The sequence below is a fragment of the Narcine bancroftii genome, chromosome 3, assembly GCF_036971445.1.
Source record: "Narcine bancroftii isolate sNarBan1 chromosome 3, sNarBan1.hap1, whole genome shotgun sequence".
Taxonomy (NCBI): Eukaryota; Metazoa; Chordata; class Chondrichthyes; order Torpediniformes; family Narcinidae; genus Narcine; species Narcine bancroftii.
This window is the reverse complement of record NC_091471.1, coordinates 260,128,045-260,153,130: the sequence shown is the minus strand read 5'-3', so window position 1 is coordinate 260,153,130 and position 25,086 is coordinate 260,128,045. Positions and strand designations below refer to the sequence as shown.

At 42.6% G+C, this 25,086-nt stretch overlaps 1 protein-coding gene across 1 annotated transcript; it reads right to left on the bottom strand.

The window, feature by feature from the left end:
* Positions 1-294: 294 nt before the first annotated feature.
* Positions 295-2,038, bottom strand: jund (JunD proto-oncogene, AP-1 transcription factor subunit). Its single transcript, XM_069927814.1, has one exon. The coding sequence runs from the start codon at positions 1,924-1,926 to the stop codon at positions 1,060-1,062; it is 867 nt and encodes a 288-aa protein (XP_069783915.1). The 5' UTR covers positions 1,927-2,038; the 3' UTR covers positions 295-1,059.
* Between the last annotated feature and the right edge of the window lie 23,048 nt (positions 2,039-25,086).

The window sequence follows — 25,086 nt, the reverse complement described above, 5'->3', positions numbered from 1 at the left end:
GTTTACATTTTCCAAAATTTAGACATAAAGCACAGTAATAGACCCTTCTGGCCCACAAGCCCGTGCCACCCAAATACCCCAATTAACCTACGGTCCCGATATGAATTGAAGGTTAGGATACCCGAGTACCTGAAGGAAACCCATTTAATCTGTACAAACACCTTACAGATAGTGCCGGATTCGAGCCCTGGTCATTGGCACAACAATAGCATTACGCTAACTGTGCCACCGTTCTGCAGATTTGGAATGTAGGCATTTGCTACTTAAAATTAAATGCAAAACAAATCTAACATCTTAGACATAAAATACTTTTATTCAAAAATCACATTGTAGCAATACATATTGGAATGTAGAGCAACCAGGAATCTAATTGAACTGTTCCCATTACTGTATATAAATAGAGCATCTTTAAAATGGTAAAAACATACATTCCATCAATATTGTAACAGAGTCAGACACTTATTTACAATATTTTAAAAAAGTTTGCATGAATGCAAACACAAACACTGCACATAACAAGCAGGTATCTGATGTTAAGAGTCTGTAGGTGGTTTAAAGCCACAGCTAGTCCATGCAGTAGCTTTCTAAAACAGCAGAGACCAACACACTTGAACGCACGTCAACAGGGTCCCAGACATGCAGTGCCAAACAGAGTTATAGGCTTTTGGTCAACCGAACTCAATCGTGTTATTATCTTAAAATAAAAGTCGTGTTGATGTGCCCCTCAGACAGCACTCACAAGTCTTCAAAGTCAGCTTCAGTAATGGAAGGGCAATCAGAGAGGTGGTCCACTGGCCTGGGTACTTAGTGCAGGAAAAAAGGCTGTAGTCCATGAAAGGGGTGTATTTATTGATGGCCTGCACAGGAGGTGCATGCACACATGGTCCTGAGAAACATGATGGTCCATAAGCTTGCACCTGGTGGAGAAACATGATGGGAAACTGGATGTTCCCCTAGACATCAAGTAGGGTTCAAAGCCCGCAGGTGGTGTCTTGTCCCGAGTTTCAGGTAAACAGAGAGGGGAACTTCGATGGAAGAGGAGCCGCTCCAGGTCTGGGGCTAGTAGGCTTGGACCTGCGGACTAAGCAGAAGCTGGCAGCCGCTGTTGACGTGGGTCAGCACCTTCTGCTTAAGCTGAGCCACCTGCTCCCGCAGCAGGCTGGCGGTGGAGGCTAACTCCGAGTTCTGGCACTTGAGGCTCTTCACCTTGTCCTCCAGCCGGGAGATCCGCTCCAGCTTGCGCTTCCTGCACTTGGAGGCGGCGATGCGGTTCCGCAAGCGCTTCCTCTCCGCCTTGATTCGCTCCTGAATGTCCATGTCGATGGGCGAGACGGGCGGGCTGTCGCCAAGACCCGACACGTCCGGCACGGTCTGCGGCTCGTCCTTGGGGGCCTGGAGCCGGCCCTGCGGGCACAGGGGCGGGTGGCCGAGCGGCGGGTAAGAGGGGCCGCCGGCGGCGGAAGGCTCGGGGCTGTAGCTGACGCCGGGCGTCCCGCTGTACGGGCTGAGGTTAGTGTAGACGGGGGGCTCGGGGTGCTGCAAGGCGGCCGAGCTGCCGCCGACTCCCGCGGCCGGGCCGGGGGCGGCGGGGAGAGGAGCCTGCGGGCCGGCCAGCTGGTTCTGCTTGTGGAGGTCCTCCAGGGCTTTGACGAAGCCTTCGGCGAACGAGTTCTGCTCGTCGGTGACGCCGCGGGGGAAGAGGCTCTGGGCCGGCCCGGGGCTGGTGGTCACTAGGCCGCTCGACTGGATGATGAGGCGCTCGAGGTCGGGGGACGCGAGTTTGAGGAAGCCCAGGTCGGGCGAGCTGAGCGGGGCCTCGGAGTCGCGCTGGTTCTTGAGGCAGTTCTCGGACACGGGCAAGCTCAGGGTCTTCTTCATGCTGCTCACGGAACTCAGGGTATCGTCATGGTAGAAGGGCGTTTCCATGCCGGGTACACACCGCAGACTGGGAAGGGAAGGCCCGGTCCTCGGCCTCCCGTGCGCCGCTATACCCTGCTCACAGCTCCGCACTGAAACCACCCAGCTCACGATCGTTCGCCTCCCGTTTGCCCCTTTATATACCCTCGCCCACGTGTCCGGCTGATTACATGATGTCATTTTCCTGCCCTCCAATTGGCCGCCGGTGACGTCTTCTCCTCCGGTTATTTTGCATGCAGTTTGCCCATTGGCCGGCCGTTGTCAGGGAGACGGATTGTGTACTCCAAATAGCGCGGTGCGTTGTGGGGTGACGTAATGGTTTCGGGGTGTGGCGACTCGGGGGCACGTGATTCCAGTATTTAAAGAGGAATGGCAGCGTGAGGGTGAGATTCCAAGAAATCTCCCCATATCCCAGGGTTTTCAACCTTTTTCTTTCCACTCATATCCCAATTCAAGTAATCCCTACGCCTTCGGTGCTTTGTGATTGATTAAGGTGGGATGTGAGTGGGAAGAGAAGGTTGAGAATCACTGCTCCAGACCCAATTGTTACAGAAATCTTTTGCTTCAGAAAAATTGTCATTACCCCATGTCCTTTGGAGTTATGAAACTGTGCACATAACGAGTCCATTTGGTACAATGAAAACAATGGTTTTCAAACTTTTTCTTTCCACCCACATCCCACCTTAAGCAATCCCTTACTCATCACAGAGCCCCTATGGTATAGGGAATCCTTAAAATGGGATGTGAGTGGAAAGAAAAAGGTTGAGAACCACTGCTAGAGGTAAAACACAAAGGTCTGCAGACACGTAGGTTGTTAAAAACACAATGCTGGAGAAACTCAGCATGTCAACCAGTGTACTTTATGCAGGAAAGACTGGTACGTGAGTGGAAAGAAAAAGGTTGAGAACCACTGCGTAGACTGAATTAGAGGCAAAGGGACATGGGACATGGATGAGGAAGGTTAAAGCTACAAGCCACTGACCTTCACCTTGGAGTTAGAACAGTTGCTGAGCTACAATGTGTGGTAAAGGATTCGCTTCCTCCACAAGGCAAATGAGGAACCTGGACGGAGTCTGGCTTCTGCTGCTCAGCACATTCATGTGTTGGGTGGAGGCTTTTTCAACAGCAATTAAAGGACAAGCCATGAAACCTCCTTCACAGCATCAAACACAGCCCTCTTTCAGACAAACAACTGATGCAGGTCCACTTCTGTGAAAAGCTGTTTTTAATTCATTTTTCAGGATCTAGGAATTGCTGGCAAGGCTAGCATATGTTGCCTACCCCTGCTTGGTACAGAACCTCATAGTGTCATAGAATCAAACAACAGAGAAAAAGACCATTCATCTGGGCTGGCCAATGACCCCTCTTTTTCTTCTGTATTCATTGTATCTCCCAGTACTTGGTTCACAGCCATCCACGGCAGTGATTCATGTGTACATGTACACACTTTTCAAATGGTGCCAATAACCAATCTTCAACCACTCTCAATCAAGTGTATTCAAGGTATTTACCATTCTCTAGGTGAAAAAGGATCCCTCTCACTTGCTGTCTCAGGTTCTCTCCCTTCCTCAGAATCGCTTACTGGGGAGTGGTATTCTCATCTCCAAAAGGGTGTGGTTCCTTTTTTTTAAAAAAAAAAATGACAGGAATGCTTATAGTATGGAAGAAGGCCATTTGAACTTCAAGCCTTGTCTGGTTTGAAGTTCAAGGAATATAGTTTGAAATCAATCTAGCTGGTCTCTCTTACACTCTCCCCACAGCCCCTGTGGATAATTTCCTTTAATATATTTAATCATCTTGACTGTACTTCAGGAACTGAGTTACAGAGCAAGGATAAACCACCAGTTAGGAATTTATTCCCTGGAGTGTAGAAGAATGCAGGGAGATTTGATAGAGGTTAACAAAATTATGAGAGGGATAGTCAGAGTAAATGTTGCTTTTTCCACTGAGGGTGTGAGTTTCAAACCAGAGGACATGGATTAAAGGTGAAAGGGGAATAGTTTAAGGTAACATGAGGGGGAAACTTCTTCACAGTGAGAGGTGGGAGTGTGGAATGACCTGCCAGCTGAGGTGGTGAATGCTGGCTCAATTTTTACATTTAAGAAGAATTAGGACAGGTACATAGATGGGAAGGGTATGGAGGGCTATGATTGGGTGCAGGTCAGTGGGACTAGGCAGAAAAAAAAATAGTTTGGTACAGACGAGAAGGGTCGATGGGGCCTGTTTCTGTGCTGTAATGTTCTATGGCACTAACTTCCTTTTGAACTCTACAATTGAATCTGCCTCTAATATTGCCCCTAGGTAACCTTTCTTTACCCTGACAACTTGTAAATGTTAACAAACATTTCCTCAGATCACCAATCTTACTTACCTTTGTTTCTCATTACACTGACAATATATACTGTTTCATATCATTTATTCTTTCTAACTCCTTCATGATTTTAGATATTAGATCTCCTCTCTTTTTCCATGTAGAACAACTCCAGATTCTCTAGTCTATCCAAATCTCTTCTACAAATGTCGAATCATTCCTAAAGTGTGGATAAAATCAGTGCTTTATAATGACCTAATAGCTGACTGGGGAGTGTGATCCTTCTTTCCACAGTGTGCAAAATCTTACTTGGCTATAAGTTTCTTCATCTACTGAAGATGTTGACCCAATGGTGAGGAGCGACGGTGGCATTTTTGTTTATTCAAAAATACTCCCCCCTTAGCTGCTTGCTCTAACAAATCTCCTCCCTCAAAAGTGCTGATGTGCACAGGAATTACAGTCCTGTTATCTCCGCTCTCTAATCTCATTGTGCTTAAATGTATATTCTGCATGTATGCATCCAGACTGAAGACTATAGTAGGATCATTGGAATCCCTTCTATGCATAAAAACTGTTGTATCAATTCACACTGGTTACAAAAGGATTGATGGTACAGGCCAAAGTGAAAAGGAGGAGTTGAAGCAGATCTAACTTTCAGTGGATTTATGTTTAAGGAAGGTTATGCTTAGTTTGGAGATAATTACAGAGAATGGATTCAGAGAGGCATTGGAGCTCATCTGGCTGATGTTACAGCCAAACAGAAAAGCTTATTATGTTTTTTTTTAAAACACAGCCACTGCATTCTGGGAAATTATTCCCAATTTTCTGCAAATGCAGTGGGTGTAAAAAGATCATAATGGGAATTCACATTCCGAAATTTTATCTCTGCGACCCCTAGACATTTTCACAGCTAGCTTACAGTCTAAACTGCAGGTGATCTGCGAACAACGGGCTAATGAATAGGATGTAAATACCGCACCTCAGGTATTTTGTCTAAACTCACAGTGTGATTTGGAGTTTTGGTCATCCCTGTGTGAATGGCCACTCCCAGAAGGTAGGGAGACATTTCAGAATGGAAAAAAAAACATGTGAAAAAACATAATTTGAAAGGAAAGCTGGTTAGTCAACACTTTGATGTTGAATAAGCAATCTGGCTAAGTGGGATAATTGTAGTGGGTTTGGGTAGCTGTTGGTCAGGAGGACCTTTAGTAATCATGCAAATTATATGTCCTGGGTTTGAGTAGCTGTTGGTCAGGAGGACCTTTAGTAATCATGCAAGTTATATTAATGACACGACAACATGTAGATGAGGTAGAAGGCTATGGCCAAAGATAATAGTCATGTGATGTGGAGGAGAAGGTTGTGTCTAGGGCAAACCAATATAGCTCAAAGCGTATTTGTGAATATGTATCACTGAGGACCAGCAATGAAGGGTGAACTGAAACTGAACATTATAACGGTCAGAGAGTGACAACATGTCGTGACTAAGGATAACCTGAGGAGACCGGGCTAAAGCGAGTGTAGTGTGCAGTAAAGGGAAAGATCATAGAACATCTTGCCTTTGGAATTCTGCTAACAATTTTTTTCAAAAGTTTTGCTTCTTGAAAAAAAATTGGGGATTATGATAGACAACTTCAAGCTGAACACAATGCTACTTTCAGATTTGTAGTATCATGTAGGAAGTTAGAAATTGTTTTAATTTTATTGAATTTAGCAAGTTTAATCACATAATGTAATCTCTCAGGTTGACTGCACATGTGAGGAACTCAGGGTTTGTGTTTTACAATTTTACAGCTGAAGTAGAGCTTAGTGGCTTTCTTATGCAGTCATACTGCATCTTTGAGTCTTAAGCCACAAGTGTCACAGAATGTATCACATCTGTTGCAACTTTCACAGGACATTTCCTCTGTATTGAATCTTCCTGAATGCTATTGTTAAATACATGCACTATGCCGCCTGGAGAACAAATGTTCATCAACACATGTTCAATCTATATCAATGTAATGCACCAGCATCTGTACTTTTGAGCTGCTTTTATAGCCAGTCTGCATCTATCCTTCCCATAGCATCTGTACTGCTTAGACTGACCAAAACAACTTGCTTTGTGGTCAATATACTAGTAGAGTTAAAATGCGACAGGAAATCACAAAATAGCTTATATCTAAAAAAAAAAGTACGTGGTAGGAAAATTTTAAGATTATTTTCGTGAGCAGCAGCTCAAATTCCATAAAATAAACCCAGAAGTGTCCAGGAAGCAAAATCTTTGTGGTCAGTGAAACATTTTACATTTTTCAATTGTAGTTACTGCTGTAATGTAGGTAGTGTGTGGGGGCCAATTTATTCACAGCAAGCATAAACACCAATGAAATCAACTATCAGATAAAAAAGATAACTGGAAAATATGTTAAGATTTTCTAGAATGATATTAGAACAATTATAACGGTCAGAGAGTGACAACATGTCGTGACTGAGGATAACCTGAGGAGACCGGGCTAAAGCGAGTGTAGTGTGCAGTAAAGGGAAAGACAATAGAACATCTTGCCTTTGGACTTCTGATAACAATTTTTTTCAAAAGTTTTGCTTCTTGAAAAAAAAATTGGGGATTATGATAGATAACTTCAAGCTGAACACAATGCTACTTTCAGATTTGTAATATCATGTAGGAAGTTAGAAATTGTTTTAATTTTATTGAATTTAGCAAGTTTAATCACATAATGTAATCTCTCAGGTTGATGTTGGTCCTCCTGACCAACAGCTACCCAAACCCACTACAATTATCCCACTTAGCCAGATTGCTTATCCAACGTCAAAGTGTTGACTAACCAGCTTTCCTTTCAAATTATGGTTTTTTTCCATTCTGAAATGTCTCCCTACCTTCTGGGAGTGGCCTTTCACACAGGGATGACCAAAAACTCCAAATCACACTGTGAGTTTAGACAAAATACCTGAAGTGCGGTATTTACATCCTATTCATTAGCCCGTTGTTCGCAGATCACCTGCAGTTTAGACTGTAAGCTAGCTATGAAAATGTCTAGGGGTCGCAGAGATAAAATTTCGGAACGTGAATTCCCATTATGATCTTTTTACACACACTGCATTTGCAGAAAATTGGGAATAATTTCCCAGAATGCAGTGGCTGTGTTTTAAAAAAAAACATAATAAGCTTTTCTGTTTGGCTGTAACATCAGCCAGATGAGCTCCAATGCCTCTCTGAATCAATTCTACGTAATTATCTCCAAACTAAGCATAACCTTCCTTAAACTTAAATCCACTGAAAGTTAGATCTGCTTCAACTCCTCCTTTTCACTTTGGCCTGTACCATCAATCCTTTTGTAACCAGTGTGAATTGATATAACAGTTTTTATGCATAGAAGGGATTCCAATGATCCTACTATAGTCTTCAGTCTGGATGCACACGTAACTATCAGGAAAAATTAGACTGAGAAGCAATTCTATGGAAATAGAGGGGTTACCTAATGGAGGAAAGGCTTTCAGGTGAAGAAATTATTTGACAGGTTCAATATGGAAAAGATGATTCCATGCAGCAGAGACTAACCTAGAGTCGTTAAATGTAAAATAGTTTGTTCAATGTGATCAACATTTCATCTTCAAACTGATCAGTTCAAATAAAATTAAAAGTTAAAGTAAAAATAACTTCCTCAAAATTTGGACCAGTTGCCTTTGATTGACCCCTACCCCATGTTCTCTCTTCTGACCGTCTTCCTGGCCCCTTTTTACCTCCTCAGGCATTCGCCCCTCTTTACATCTAGTCAATGGCCTCTTCAAAGCCATTTCTTTTTTTTGGAATGTGGCTTCCCTTCCCTTCCTCTCTTCCCCTAAATCACTTGATGCTTAGTGGTCCCTCCAGGAGTCTCCCCTTGAAATATTTCTGTGGCCAGATCCCATCCAGCTATCTACTATTTTTGCTATTTTAGTAGGTAAACACAGCTCCCACCATATTCAATACCTAATCCTTTATTACCCTGGACAAATGCCCCACAACCCCCCCTTAAACAGAAATATAGGAATCACATCAGCAATCACGTCAGTGTTATTTATAGACAGAGGAAGGAACCAGAATCATAATATTCTGAAAAGAGTGTGCTTTTAAATAACTTAATCCAAACCAAACAACACATATTTTGTTTCATGTTTAAGGAGCGTATGTAAACTGTAGAATCTTTAAAGAAGTCCATTCTAATATTACAGCCAGTTATCATCCTATGAATGGGTGGGGTGACTATTACTTGTGTAGCAAGTGAGATTAGAAGGCAGCTCCTGATAACCCTCCCATTCAAGGGGGAGAGCCGAACATTGGGAATTGCATTCCAAAGCATCATTTCTTCAATGTGTCATTCACAGCCAGCAAATTACAAACCTCCTTTCCTGAATAGGAAAGCTTTCACTTTATTTTGCAGCCATGGGCTGTGAGTCAGAGCACAGCAGAGCCCCACTCAGAGCGTGGGTGGGTGAACTGTTCCATGCGTTGACTACACAAATATCATCCAAAGCATTCCCATTTACAGCACTCAAGTCTTCAACCCTATTCTGGACACATTGGCTAGAATAAACATTCTCCAGTTTTTATTCTTACTTTCTAGACTACAGAGACACAGATTAATGCTCCTGCAACAGGGCATATTCCTGATATGACAGAAAGTTTATGTGAGAAAAGTCATACAAGGTATGAGCAGAGGGAATTTTACTTTCCTTTTACTTCTTCATCATTAGATCACCATTCTGTGTCTTTTCTTAAATTTCTTTTCATACTTTTTTTTGTTTAAAGACTTAAAAATGTTACTTTCTGTTCTCCAGCACAGGAGGGGTCCATAAGTCTCAGAAGGATCTCAGCAAGCCAGTGGATACGTCACATACTGTCTCCAAGGATCAAAGTAGAGATGGGCGCAGTTAACAGGCATAAACAGACATCATGTTGGCTTACTGCCGGTCATGATCTGACAGACCATAAGCCACCTTAAAAATGTTGTTTGGGATAGCCTTTTCAATAATCTCCTCCCCATATTCCTAAAGACAGAAGCCCCCCACATAGAGACCTCAATTGGTGACCCCCTTCTCCACCACCAAATAGCAGAATCGATTGACATTTTGTGTCCAGATGGCAGGGAAAGATGAGGAAATGGAGAGTGTGCAGAGTATGAAACGGCATGGAAGGAATTTCTGGCAGGAGGCAGGGCAATTCACCCAGGGAGAAGATGGAAGATGGGAGTTTATGTCATCTTGAATGCAGTGCCCCCGTGCAAGATATACATCACCAGCATGCACCATCTGAGAGGACATTCCCTTACAGGTAATTCTGAAGAGTTCCAAGGCACCATCTAGATATAGATATGTCAGCAACTCACTGTTATCCTCAATCAGAAGACTGTGGTAGAGCCCAAAGATTCTTCTGGCTCCATGCCCGATCAAAGCAAAAACATTTTGGCCACCTGTTAGCTTATGACTCCTGTTAGGCACTAATTGACGGAGGACTTTATGAACATCTTCAACATGTCACTGCAACGATCCATTGTCCCCATGGGTTTCAAGACTAGCCACCATCATCCTGGTACCAAAAAGGGTGACAGTAACTGGTCTCAATGACTACCGTCTGGCACTAATCCCTCAATGGTTCAAACATCTGGTGATGGAACCCATCAAAGTGTATCTCCCAGAGACATTGGACTTATTTCAATTCACCTTTTGAAGAACCCATTCCTCTGATATTCTACAGCATTGTTCCTCCACTCCGTCCTGATGCACCTGGAGATCGACGCCTCATTCGCCAGGCTGCTGTTCATTGCCTTTAGTTCAGCATTTAACATGATCATTACTCAGAGGCTGATGGAGAAGCTGTCCTCACTGGAACTCAACACCCCTTTCTGTAACTGGATTCTGGTCTTCAGAACAGTCTATCTGAGTCGGTAGCAGAGCATCAAGCATCGTCATGCTGAGCACGGATGCACCACAGGGCTGTGTGCTCAGCCGGCTCCTGTTCACAAATGTATTTCCAGATCTGGCTTCAATAGTGTCATCAAGTTTGCAGATGACACAACAGTAGTTGGCCTCATCAGCAACAACAATGAGTTGTACTATAGAGAAGAGGTGGAACATCTCATGATAATGTTGCGAGAATAATAACCTGAGTCTCAATGTGGACAAGACAACCAGGAATGACCACCCTCCACTGTACATCAAGAACTCGATAGTGGAGAGAGTAGAGACCACCAAGTTCCTTGGAGTTCACTTAACAAGTGACCTATTGTGGACACACTACATCTCCTCACTTGTCAGAAAGGCGCAACAGTGACTGCACTTCCTGAAAAGACTGAAGCGGGCAAGGCCACCCTCATGTAAACCTTCTACAGGAACTCTATCGAGAGTGCCCTGGCTGGCTGTGGTATTGTTGCTGTAGAGAATTGGATGTGAGGTCAATCCATAGGCTCATAATAGTGGCAAAGAGGATCGATGGGGTCTCCATTCCCCCCCTCACCCCCCATCGATGTGATGTACCAGGATTGTTGTCTGAAGAGGCCGTGCAAAATCACTGATGACCCTTACCACACTGCACACAGGACCTTTCAGTTGCTCCCGTTGGGACAGAGAAACAGGAGTATCAGAGCCAGCACCACCAGGCTGAGAGACAATTTCTTCTCATGGGAAGTGGGAATGCTGAACGACTAATGAAACTGCTTACACTAACCATTTGAGTCTGTAATATTTACTAAACAATATTTATTTGTTTTTTAAAAATCTGTATATGTATTATTTCTATCTATGTTTGTTACATCTAGTTGAGTTTCTGTGTGTTTTACAACAAAGACTAGAAAACTCTGTTTCATCAGTTATCGGATGATAATAAACTTGAACTGTAGAAAAGCACTGTCCTGCTTAGTGCCGAAGCTAAGTGGTGATCTATCTCTAAAATTTGCTGGCCAGCACCAGATGGACCCCTGCCCAATGTTATCATTGTCCAGCAGTGTTGATCTATTGGAAGCTCAGAATATTTTTCCTAGTTGATTCTTTTTGAGACAAGGCAAAAGACCTGGTGGGCTTCACATAGTCTGAATGTTAATGGGATCTGCGATCATAAGACAAGAGGATGAGTTCCAGGTTTGGCCTTCACAGAGCCAACCTCCTCAGAAGAAGTTGCAGAAATGGTTCTACACAGGTGGAATATAGATATGAGTCATGAACTACTTGTAAGTGCTCAAGGCCAAAATGTTGGTTATGTATCTTTATCTTTGCTCTCTAAAGTACAGTTTGACCTGCTGAGTTTCTCCAGTGTTGTGTTTTTACTTCAATCATGGTGTTTATTTTTAAAATACAACACTGTAACAAGCCCATGCTGCCCAATTACACCCTATTGACCTACAACCCCGGTATGTTTTGAACAGTGGAAGAACGTACAGACTTCTTACAGACAGGGTGGGATTCGAACCAGAATCCTGATCGTTGGCACTGAAACAGCGTAACGCTAATTGCTACGCTAACCATATCGCTTGTGTCTACAGACTTTCGTGTTTTATTCTTGGATGTGAATGTATTGGTTGTACTTGCCTTTACAGGATGTGCTAAATGATACTTGGTGAGCTGAACTGTGCTTGGTGTGGTGGGCATCAGTGATATTTTTGGGTGAGATTTCCATTCGTAAGTACTGTCTGTCCTCTTCAGGGCTGAGGCAAGCAGTAAGTGTTATATTGCTTCCTTCCCTCCTCCCACCCCTTAATCCTCCCTATGTCACCTTTCCAAGTAGTTCTCTCAAACTGGGCAACATTCATTGTGTGATCAGTTCATTACACACTGCACAGGAATCAGGATATCCATCCCAGTCACAGCATTGAAATGATTTCAGATTTTTTGTCAGAGTACATACATGACATCACATACAACCTTGAGATTCTTCTTCCTCTGGGTGATGCAGAATTACCACTTAAAAAAAAATTAGACATATAGCACGGTAACAGGCCAATTCGGCCCTCCAAATCCGTGCCACCAAAATTACACCCCATTAACCTACACCCCTGTACGTTTTTGAAGGGTGCGAGGAAACCAGAGCCCCTGGAGGAAACTCACACAGACATGGGGAGAATGTACAAACTCCTTACAGACAGGATTCAAAGCCAGATCTGGTCCTGATCACTGGCGCTGTAAAGGCCTTGTGCTAACCGCTACGCCAACTATGCCTATTGATAGTGCAAATAAAAAGTGTACACATGTAAACAAATAAAGAAATGTAAACAAATTGACTGTGCAAGACAGCGAGAAAAAAAATCAATAACGTGCAAAAGTGAAACCCCTTTTACACGCCAGTGATCCCAGGAATCGAGCGCCAATCGACCTTGAAAGTGGCAAGTGTGAAAGTAAAATCCGCTCAACGCCAGAGTCAGATGACGTCATCTCACGTCGGGGATTGCCGGCCTCGACCCCCATTAACAATCCCTGGCGTCTGAGGTCAAGCAAGTGTGAAACGGGCAGCAACAAATTGCAGGCCCCTTTCAATTAAGGGTAGAGCAGACCAAATGCCGGGTCGACCCTGACCAGTGTGATCCGGGTTAGGGGTGGTCTAGTGTGAAAGGCCAATTCCTGTGCCGGGATTTAGTGGGATGCAAGTGTGAAAGGGGCTTAAGAGTCCTTAAATGAGTTTGTGGTTGGGGAGTTTGATGGGGGAGGGGTAGCAACTGTTTTCTCCGAAAGAAGTAAATGGGTTAGACAAAGCGATAGTCGTATGAAGGAATTCCCCCAACACTTTTTTGTTCCGGAATTGTGAAGGTCTGGCGCTGCCCGGGATTGCACTCCCTGTCAGACTGCAGTCAGGGCTGTGGAGGCCCACAAGGGCGTGCATTTGCAAGCGTGTGCGCGGCTGGGTGAAGGAGCGAGCGTGTGAACGCGGCTGGGTGAAGGAGCGAGCGTGTGAACGCGGCGGGGAAGTGAGTGCAGAGGCAGACACACGTCAACCCAGACATTTACATTCGTGGGCGTGGGGGGCAGGGGTGGGGGGGGGTGAGTGGGAGTTCCCATCTTTCGGGAAGACACCGAAAGGAAAGTTTCGTTGGACGAGGCGGTGTTTGTGCCTCCTGTTGAAGCATTGAAAGACATGGAAGATGGGACTCGCTCCGCAGCGTTTCCCCGACACCCTATTTGGCTGACATTATTGGCGGCGTGCTGCCATTAGCACACGCCTATATTTAGGACGAAAGGAATGTGGACCAAGAAACCACGCGTCCTAGATTTAGCCATGAGATTTTGCAACGAGTTCAAATTTGAAAGACATTCAAATGTCTTTGGAAGAGGAAGTGGTGCGACAAAAAAGAAACGAGTTTGTCAAGATTCAGCCCTGTTGGCCCTTTCTTTCCCTGTCTGCCTCTCCCTTTCATTTCTGATCGTCTCCTCGTTCACCTTCCCGGTCTCCGAACGGCTCCACCCGCCCACTCCAACCCAGCTCTGCACCTTCATCCTCTTACCCCATCCCCACCCTGCATCACCAGTCCATCCTCTAACCCAGGGGTGTCAAACTCAAATTCACCCAGGGCAAAAATTAAAAACTTGGACTAAGTCGAGGGCCGAACTAAATATTTATTGAAAATTTTCAACAACATCTGCATGTTTTCTCTTCTTTCAACATATGTAATGTCAAACTTTTTCTTATTAAAATAAAGGTTTAATAATAGTTTTGGTTACTCTTTCCAGAAGAAGCATTAACAAATGAGAAATAAAATATTCAATAAATAATATTTCTCTATAGCCTTTAAGCTCCTTTTAAATGTATTTTTTTTCACAAGCCAACAAGTCAAAAAAAATAACAACTTGCTTCAATGAAAATCCAATCTTTCAACTATGAACAGTCCAAAGTTAACCAAAGAAAATATGAATCCAAGCTTTGCTTGCTGCACTGTGATTTACTCTGATGCACCTGGGTGTAAACCAGATACTTGGCATCTCTTCTTAGATGCAAGTTCATCAAACTCTGGGGTCAGAGTTTGCCTCCCACCTGTCTTAAAAGGTCCTGTTTTCTGTCTTTCGTTTGTCCATTTTTCGTAAGGGGTTTATTACATGTGAGTTGGGCGACAGGTCGCAGATGCTAATGGAAGTAAACAGAGGAGGTGGGGGCGATTAGCGGGCTGAGGGGCCGGCGTCAATGCATTTGCAAAGCGTTCTGGGATTTGTAGTATTAGCTGTACATGCGCTATACTGGCGCAGCGGGCCAGCTCTAATACATATTTGATATGATCTTGCGGGCCAAATATAATTATATCACGGGCCAAATTTGGCCCGCGGGCCTGAGTTTGACATGTGTGCTCTAACCAGTGGGTCTCAACCTTTTTCCTTCCACTCACAGACCACTGAGAAATCCCTCGGCCATCTGTGTGATGAGTTAGGGGCTGCTTAAGGTCGGTTGTGGGTGAGAAGGGAAGGTTGAGAATCACTGCTCCTGACCCGATTGTTCCGGAAATCTTTTGCTTGAGAAAAATTGTCATTGGCCCATTTCCTTTGGCGTTCTGAAACCGTGCACATAATGAGTCAATTAGGTCCGATTTCAAACATTTTCTTTTCGCTCACACACCACTTTAAGCAATCTCTTACTCATCACAGAGCACCGGTGGCTTCGGGATTACTTAAAGTGGGATGTGAGGGGAAAGAAAAAGGTTGAGAACCACTGCTCTAATCTTTGCTGCACTCCCTCTCCCAGCACCTCATCTAATAATTGGATAAATCTCATCCACCTCACACTCCATACCTCTGGGCCTTAAATCTACTTCCTGCTCTCTCCCATCCCCCTTAATTCCCTTGTACTTTACATCCCTTGTAATCATGTTTAATATAGTCCATGACTGGTTCTACAGGTCTCCGGGTTGGAGCATTTTAAAGAAGTTACAATCCTCAGAGAAACCCCCTTCTTATCTCTTATCTTTCTTTAGGTCACAGTCAATCCTTCTGGAGATGTGTTTGTTTAATAAGATTCCCTTTGTTCTCCAATGTGTAGTCATCTTTTTTTTCATACAACAATCCCTTAATCCCACAATGCAAATGTATCAATCTTTAAACATGGAGACAAAAAAAGGGATGCATTTTGGGTGTGACTTCACTACCGCCACCATGTTCAGTAAAATAGTTCAGGAACCAGTTTTGACCCACCAATTACTGATTGATAGTCTGAAAATAACCCAGTTACCCCAGTCTTCTATTGATAGTTTGTCACTGCCCTATCTATGCCAATGTACGGATCCCAACCCAATGTACGCTTGTGCAATAACCATTGATGTGGCTTCCTGATGGAATCCTCTCTGAAGATACATAAAAATACTCCTGAACTTCCTTTTACCTCCTTATGTGTTACATCTTCAAAGAATTTTAGCAAATATATCAAATACTATTTCTCTTTAATAAATCCATGTTGCCCATACTTGATTTTGAAATGGATTTAAAACTAATGTGGCAATTTCTGATTCAATATCTTAAAAGTTGGCAACACATCACACTATAATCCCTATCATGTTGCTGGAGCTCTGCTCATTATTCTCCTCTTAAATGCACCATTTAGCTTGAATTTGGCAGGGATTAACGTTGAGGGAGCCTATATTTTAATAACCTCCCACAGCCTTTTGCTAACTGATTCATTCTGGTCATCACGATCTTTCTCTATTTACTCTTTTCAATAACTATTCCTCATTTTCTCCCTAGACCTGTTCTGTGAATCCTTGCTTTTTAAATTTTTCCTCCAATTCTATGCCCTATATTTGGGTGATAGTGGGAGGAAAGTAATGTTCCTGGACTCTTGAAACCACAGGCCTGTTGCTGAGTTGGGAGTTTTTGACCCGATGTTGGTGTGTTAATGAGCTGTGGGCATGTTGCCATGTTTATTGAGAGTGGGTGTCTTTAATTGTCTGTGTAATGAACTCTCATTGGACACACCCTTTTCATGTCTCCTCCCCTCCAATTGCTCATTTCTGAACAAAGCTCTTCCCATCTATGTGATTATTGTGGGTGATTGATGGTCGATTGACCAAGATACCATCACTGTTTGACACTCTCAGTCTCTGTAGTAAACACAATAAAACTAGACCCACCAGTCCTTTCAAGCCTGTCCCACATTCAATATGATTCTGGCTGATCTACATCAACTCCCTTTAGTGCTAGTTCTCCATTGCATTCAATTTCCCAATTTTCAAAAATAAATTGAATAACTCCAGTGAGTTAGCCTCCACACTCTCTGGGGTAGAGAATCATCAAGATTCTATGAAATATCTATGCATCTTGATCAATCCCCACCACTTGTAACTTTTTAGCAATTTCTCATCTTCCTTAATTTCAGCCTTCAGATTATTAGCTTTGCTTTCTGTTTCCAGTGAATCTATGCAAGCTCTCCACCTCACTTTTCTTGGACATCTCTTATTTGTGCCACCTTGTCACTCAGGATTTCCATTTTCTCAGTCATATGGCTTCACTGATTACTCTGAGGTCAGACTTAAAATAATGGCTGTGTCATTTAGGACTGAAAGGAAGAGAAATTTCTTTACTCAGAGGATGGAATTTGCAATCAAAACAGAAATAATTATAATTTCTGGATGTTACAGGAATCAAAAGAAGATGGGAATGGGGTAGGAAAATGGAGTTAAAGTGGAAAATTAGCCACAATCTTGTTAAATAGCAGTGCAGGCTCACAAGGCCATATAACCTTTTGCCACTCTTATTTCCTACATCCTTGTACATTCCTTATATCACTCTTCTCCATAGGCTCCTATCCCCACCCTGACTCTGGAAAAAGCTCTCCCTGATTGATTTCTTGCATCAGATTTTTGAACATATTCACTGCTCAACCTCTAGCACTACATTCAACACATTTCTATGGCATTTGATCTGTGTGACCATGTCTTCCCCTGCCTTTGTCACCATGAGATTGATGACCCTTTTTGATCACTTACCACCCACAGAATATCGAAAATACTGGAATCTTGAGCAAACAATAGGAAGCTGAGGGGACTCAGCAGGTCAGTCAATATTTCAGGTCAGGACCTTTTACTGAGTCTCGATAAAGAGTCCCAACCAAAAACATTGAGTCACCATTTCTACCCATGGATGATGCTGGGCTTGCTGAGCTCTTCCAGCTTCTCATTGTTTACTCACCACCTAACCTGGTACAGCCCTCAGACAAAAACAAAATGCTGAATATAAACATCAGGCCAACGTTACGGGTCAAAGGCTCTTCACAAAGACTTTTGATGTTTTAGAGTTCCAGTATCTACAATTTCTTTGATTTTCTAGGACAGCTCTCATCCTTCCAGAATTTGCTTTCTCATTTTCCTCTGAAAGCTTTAACTGTGTCTTTGTTACTTCTAGGTTTGTCTGTTCCACCATTCCTTGCCAACTTCCTTAATATTATTCTCTGTCAACCCAAGGTCAACCAAAACTGATTGCCATGACCCAAGATGTATCAAATCACACTTCACCCATGAGCTTCCTCTGACAGAGGCTCCCATTTAGGTAACACCTCAATTTCATCATTCTCTTCATTGGCTTGATCCTGTCCTTTTAATCTCTTCTGGCCTCCCAAAGATCTCTAAACCCTTCTCTTGAATTACACCCAAATTTAATTCTTCCACAATTCTCCCATAAAACTATTGGTGATATATTCCCCTGTTTTTGCCTTAACATCTGTAATTTCCTCCTTTAACCTCTTCTAAAATAATTTTAAAAAAACATCAACCAGGTGGCATGTTAATTTCTTGTTTGACGATGCTTCTTGTGCTTCTCACTGTTAAAATTGCAATAAAAAAAGGATGTGTTTCTTTTTAAAAAAATTTCAGCCCACGAGTATGTGCTGCCCCAATTAACCTACACCCCCGGTAAGTTTTGAAAGGTGGGAGGAAACCAGAGCCCCCGAGGAAAACCCCACACTGATACAGGGAGAACGTACAAACCCCTTACAGGCAACACAGGATTAGAACCCTGGTCCCGATCGCTTCACATGTACCTCTTCCCATCCCCATATCATTTACTGACCCTAGACTGCATGGGAACTCTGCCTGTTCTTAGACCCTTGGAAACACAGCAGCAGCAGAAATGTGTAGGCCTGTGTGGCGAGAACCTTCTTAAGTAATATAGGTACTTTTTGTGTGATATCAGACAGGATACTGTAAAGATCGGGGTAAGCAAAATGCTTGATCAGAATACAAACCCAGAGCAATAAAATCTGAACCAATAACAAATTATGCACCAAACAAGAGTGTACTGTCACAAAGGACAAATCCCAGTAGTGTACTACTCAAAAGTATTATCTTATAGTGGCAGAATACTAGCACACAACAGCAAAGAATGAGCTCAGGGTAACAAAACTTTATCCAAGAGTATGAGCTCACAATTATATAACAACCACAATCATATTAGACTACTAGCTCAGAGAAGCTCAAGGGCCTTACTTCCTTAGTGTTCTCCAGTACACTGTATTAACTACAACCCTGATGGACAGAACTAACACTTCCTCGTTTTGGAAGTTCTCTGGCATTTTGGGGTGTTGTAATCTATTAATTCATAGAGATTTAAATTCTCATGTCCAGGACCAGTACTGGTTTTGACCACCAAATCACAGTTCCAGTCATGGATCCTCTGTGGCCAAAATCTTCATGGATGTATCTGTCTTCCTCAGACCCTGCTACTTCAACAGACCTTCAGGTCAACTTCCCATTCACCCTGTCCTCTGATCCGCTGTAGATACCAAACAGTTTTGTTGAAATTCTCCAAAGGCCTTCTACTTCTGTCATCTCCTCTGGGGCTAAAACTCACGATCTGTTCCTTCATTTAATTTTGTCCTCCTGCTCGACCCAGTTTTATATCCCCACTAACATAATCCAGCAACTGTGCCCAAAGGAATGACAAACTCGCCATAAACCTCACTACCTTCCGTCCTTTCTTTTTACCTTTAAATCTCACTGCTAAACCTGCATCAATGGCAGAACTTCTGAACATCTTTCCTTGTATCCCTCATTCTCAGATGAACTACAAAACATTTTTCTGTCAATAATTTATTTGTAGTTGGCTGAAGGGGGGGGGGGGGGAGGGTTCTCTTTTTTCTCTTTTTCTTTTTTTTCTTTTATATATATAAAATATATCGTTCATGTTTAGTTTATTGTTATATATGTTACTTATTATCTGTATTTTGAATGAATAAATAAAGTTTAAAAAATAATAATTTATTTGTAGTTTTTCAATTAAACACTATAAATGCACAGGACAGTAAGTAAATTGTCACCTAACTTTAGAGCAGCAGATGGAAGGGATTCAGTGAAGTACAAAAATAAAAGTGCTTTCAAAATATGGGGCTCCCTGTCCCATTGTTTACTTCGGTATGGGAAGTAATCTTTCAAGTTGTTTTGACCTGCACTTTGAACAAAAAGATGTTTCATAACTGTTCAGTTGAGAAACCTGATGTAGCTGTGGGAAGGACAGTTTTGTTTGTCACACACCCAGATATGGGGCCCTATGGCAGAGTTTCAAGAAAACTTGATATTATCTGTTTCCATGTTAACTAGCTTGGGGATTCCCGAACATCTGTTTCTCATTCTGACACATTTCCACTGGGGGACTGGGGGTGGAATTATATTTATTCTTAGGGCAAGCCTGACGGGCACAGCTTTTCACTATTTTATTTTAACCGTTTCATTACTGAACTTGCGTTCAAATATAGTTAGAGAATCAAGGTGGCACAAAATGCTATAACTTTTGCAATTTTTCTCCCACAGACACTGACTTTCAGTGGGTTTTAGGTGCCTCAGACACTGATTGTTACTGAGGTACAGGTCCCATACACAATGATATGAACTGGCATATTGATTCCTCAGGATTCATACTCAAGCTCTGTTGTTAATCTAATGAGATACCAGTAAACATTTTATAGTACTTGATCCTTGGCTTTGATTCTGACTTTGCTATGGTTAGGGAGAGGTTAAAAAGGAAACTCTCTTCATACTCCAATAATGTGCAGTTATGGAGACAGTGACAATGGCAGTAAAGGATTTATTCGCTTTAGATACAAACACAATTTCTTTGAAGTAATTGTCAAATTGAATTATTAATCATGCAGTTGATCACACAGGACCAAGTTAACCCCAGCAGTGGCCACTTGTTAAGGAATAGTCAATAAAACAATCAACAGTTGAAACAGCAGGATTTTTTTTCTCCAACAGGTTCTTGTCAGAATCTGTAATGACCAAACTCTGTGGGATACATGTTCCAGACTCTGACCTTCACTGACTTGCAGGTTCCATGGACACCAATTCCTAATCCAATATGAGATAGGCGCTGAATCTTGCTGGAATATGGGCTCTCACTGTGGGATGGATTACACAAGCATTTAAACTTGCTGGTCTCTCGTATTGATTTTCATTAATCTGCAGGTTGTATGGAAATTGATAACGATCTGGTACACCATTGAGAATCAATAGCCCCTTTTCCACTGGCACTGTCTCAGGAATTAACTGGGTATTTACTGGGACAGGGTCCAATGGAAAAGGAGCACTGTGTGAACGCTGGCGCCAAATGACCTCATTTCACTCCAGGGATTAACCGCCTCTATTCCTACTCATATCCCTGCCATTTGCTGACGCCGGCATGCTGATAAAAAAGTGAAAAAAGGGACAGCAGAAAGTCACCCATTTCCAACTGAAAATTGAACACTCTGATCCCCAGGGATGAGCTGTGTTCAGTGGAAAAGCAATTAGTGTCCCAGTTAAGGGTGGCCCAGTGGAAACGGCACAAAGGGCTTTCTATCCTGGCCAATTAATTGGGATGCCAGTAGAAAAGGGGTGAAAGACACACCCAGGTCTAAAATTTAGACATACAGCCCAGCCCAAGACCCTATGCCCACCAAATACACCAATTAACCAATAATCTCTGTATATCTTCTTAGACAGTTCCTCCACCACCTCCAAACTGGTGAGCTGCGAGCTGACAGACAAGGCCAATTTGACACCAGCAGTCTCTTCCATAGCTATAGAAAGATATGATTGGCAGATGGGGTAGTTTGGGAGGCGCACTCTCTCAACTATTTATACTGCACTTGTGTATCCTCACAATTCAAGAATATCATTGCCCTCCTCTCCATTTTGAACAATTATGAAGCGGGGATTCCTACGATTTGATCAAGATATTACCCTTTCTCTAGGCTTTGAGAACATCCTGAATAATTTCCTCTATTTACCTGGTAATTTCTTGCTATTAAAAGCCACAGTGTGAAGGGTTTATTTTGAGAATCTGGCATCAAGCCCACAATCCATGGGGCCTGCCCCGTAGAGATGATTGAATGTAATGAGGGCTTCTTTGCTGGAGACTTTGGCAATAGAACATGTTAGTGCACTTAGTCTGTCAGTGTACTTGGAGATTCTATTTGCACGTAGCTATTACAAGAAGTCCATGCCACAGAAAATACAGGAGGGTTAGGTTCATCGTTGGTCTAGTTGACCGAGATTTATGCTTGTTTGCTACAAGAATGAGAAAATGATGACTCTGAATGAGTACATGTACAGGCATCATCTAATAGTGCAGTTTGACGATTGAAGTTGATGTGATCTTGCATCTGGAATGGAAGTGACTTGTTTGAAGTTTTCCATATGTGTTGCAGAATAGTCCCAAGCTGGTAGGAAGCAAGTTAGGAAGTGAGATACAGCACAGGGTGAGGGGCAGAACAATGTAGGGACATTGACTCTGTCTTGTTTGACACCCATCTAATCCAAGGTTGAATTGAATGCACTTTCATTTTCCACAACCTTCAAAGTTCACAACTCTCTAAAAGAAGAAATTCCTCCTTCATCTCTTTATTCTGAAACTATACCTTGCCCGTTCACCAGGGAAGTATTTTAACAGCATTATCCTGTCAGGCTCCCTCAGAACCTTTTGATTCAAAAGTTCACCTCCAAAGAGTATAGACCCATTTTTTCAACCTTTCCTCATAAGCCAGCTGCTTCTTCCCTGAAATCAATCAAGTGAACCTTCCTTTTTTTAAAAGAATTATCCAAGCACATCCGTCCTTTGGTACAAAAATGCATGGCTGCAACCTCTTTCAGACCATTTTAGTTGTAACAAATCTTGTTAGTTCATCTTGCAATAAAAACTAACATTATTTATTTTCCTAAGTGCATGCATACAGGCACATTAACATGGTGCTTTTCAATCAAGGACATCCAGATTTCTCTGAAACATTTGTTGTTCTCACACCAATTAAATTATATCCTGCTTTTCCACCCTTCCAATAAAAGAACTTTTCTTCACCTGCTATATTTTGCTTGCTCCACTTCTTCACATCATCCACTAACTGTCCTATTCTTATTTGGCTCCACAATCACTTAGTGGGAAAAAGAGAAAAAAATGCCAAACTTTGAATTAGATTGCAGAGCAGAAAAGTTGCATTTAAAAAAAAACAGAAATCTGGAAAGCTTTGATGGGCTGACTGTTTGTGATCTGATTTCGACACAATTCTCCAGACACAACCTATGAATGCATCAGACTCAGACGTCACTGAATGCGTCAGTCTCGGACGTCATATAACAGAGAACCATTTCTGAACTAAAGCTAAAAAAAAAATTCAGGCCTGGAGACTGTTACCTTCGAATTCTGCTTGCATCAGCAGCACCAGCCTATTACACTTAAGACAGCATCTATCACCATGGTAACACTGACATCTGATGACTGCATTCTCTGCAGCAGGAGTGAGAGGCTGGAAATCCCACTCAGTCAGAAGGCCGAGGAGAAGCACACTGGAATTTAAAACCCAGCACACTGCAGTAAATGTGTGAACACGCCAGAAACCAAAGCCTGAACAGATCATTCAACTCACCATGCCTCCTCCATTAAAAAGATCATGGGTGATCGTTCACCTCAGTGCCATTTTCTGAACTAACTGCATGTTGCCTTATTCCATTAGTACCTAAAAAAACTCAAGCCAAAATGCTCCTTGTCCCATTGCAGAAGTAGCAAGTGTCAAAGAGACGGTATCAGTCCACTGCTGTCTTATTGGAGGAATAATAAAGAGCTGCATAATTGAATGACAAAACCAAAGATGAGCTCATCAGTGCTTGGGATTTAGAGACCTCTGCTCAATCTCTCACGGACAGTCTAGTCATCAGACCTGTGGGTTGCTGAGACGTAGTATAAGTGTTTAAACTCATTAGCCCCCAATTCACACACTTGGCCAGCGTGGTTAGCACAACGTTATTAAGCGTTATTGATCCTAGCGCAGTTTATGAGGAGTTTGTACGTTCTCCCCATGTCTGTGTGTTTTCCTGGGTGCTCTGGTTTCCTCCCACCCTTCAAAACATGCAGGGGTTGTAGGTTAATTAATGTATTTGGGTTGAGGCACAGGCTCATAGGCCGGAAGGGCCTATTACCAACATGTATGCTTAAATTTTAAAATTTCAAATTTATTCTGCCTAAAATTGTCTGGAATAAAGTTCTCACACTGGTTTGTTTCCTGACCAGTTTACACTCAAGGATCAGGTGCAGCTAATGTCAATTCCCACTATTTGGACTTGTTTTGATTCAGAAATCAATTGCCATTGTTGTCAGCTATTTATTATTTTTGCTGTTTGCAGGCAAATTGCCTTAATAATCCACAGAACAATCTCATTGTGCTGTGGAGTGCTTTATCAGTAAAATGCACTAAAAAAAAATTACATTCTTTCAAATCTTAAAGTCTCAAAAAGGAAAATCAGAATAGTCTGATAAGGGAAAGAGATTCCATCATTATAATACCAAACGAGGTAAAATTTCTCCACCTGCCTGTCCTGCACCTGACAATGCTGATGGCATGGGGTCAGTCTGTTCAACTTTGGCAGCAATCATCCTGTCGCACATCAGGATCACAAAATGCAAAAACACATGAACCTATTTCTTACCTGAGCTATGGGCTACTGAAATGCCCATAAAGGTATCTTGGCTGAGGTATGGATTAACCAGCCAACAAGTGCACAAGACATGGACATGAACAAATGGTGAGTGGATTGGAAAATATTTCATGAAGAAGCAAATAGTACGAATATGCAAAATGAACTTTCAAATTCTCATTTCCTTTTTTCCCCCCAAAAAACAAACACACTTAAAAAAAAGGGAAATTGCTTAACTGAAGTGAACCAATTAAAAATAAATACGCAATGATGGAGAAATGCAGTAGGTCAAATTGTCCTTCTTATGGCAAAGGTAAAATACATAACTGATGTATTAGGCTTCAGCCCTTCATCAAGGTTAGGAAAAATGTCAGCAACCATCTGAATAGAGAGATAAGGGGGAGGAGTGATCACAAAGGCAGGAGGTAATAGGTGGAGAAGGGAGGGCGGGTGCAGCAGCAAAGCAAGGGAAGGAGGGATAGCTAGGTGAATAGAGAAGGAAGGAGGTGGAGGGCTAAGGGAAAGAAGGGAAGGAAGGTGGAAAGGAGAACAAGTTAGCAGAAACCAGAAAGAGGGTGAGCAAATTTGGGTTCTTGGGAGTCACCATCTCAGAAGTCCTTTACTGGACCCAACACACCAATGGCATCGTGAAGAAAGCACCTCAGAGCCTCTACTTGCTCAGGAGTTTGCAGAAGTTTGGTATGACACCAGAAACCCTGGCAAATTTCTACAGATGTGTGTTGGAAAGTGTGCTGATTGGCTGCATCATGGTCTGTTATGGGGACACCAATACCACCAAGCGTAAAGCCCTCCAAAAGGTAGTGGTCACAACCAGGACATCACAGGCAAAACTCTCCCCACTATTGAGTATATTTACAGGAACGCTGCTGACGGAGAGCATCAGCAATCATCAAAGACCCTCACTACCCATCACACGCTCTGTTCTCTGCCACTAAGAAAGAGGTATATGTGCTACAAGACTTGTACCAC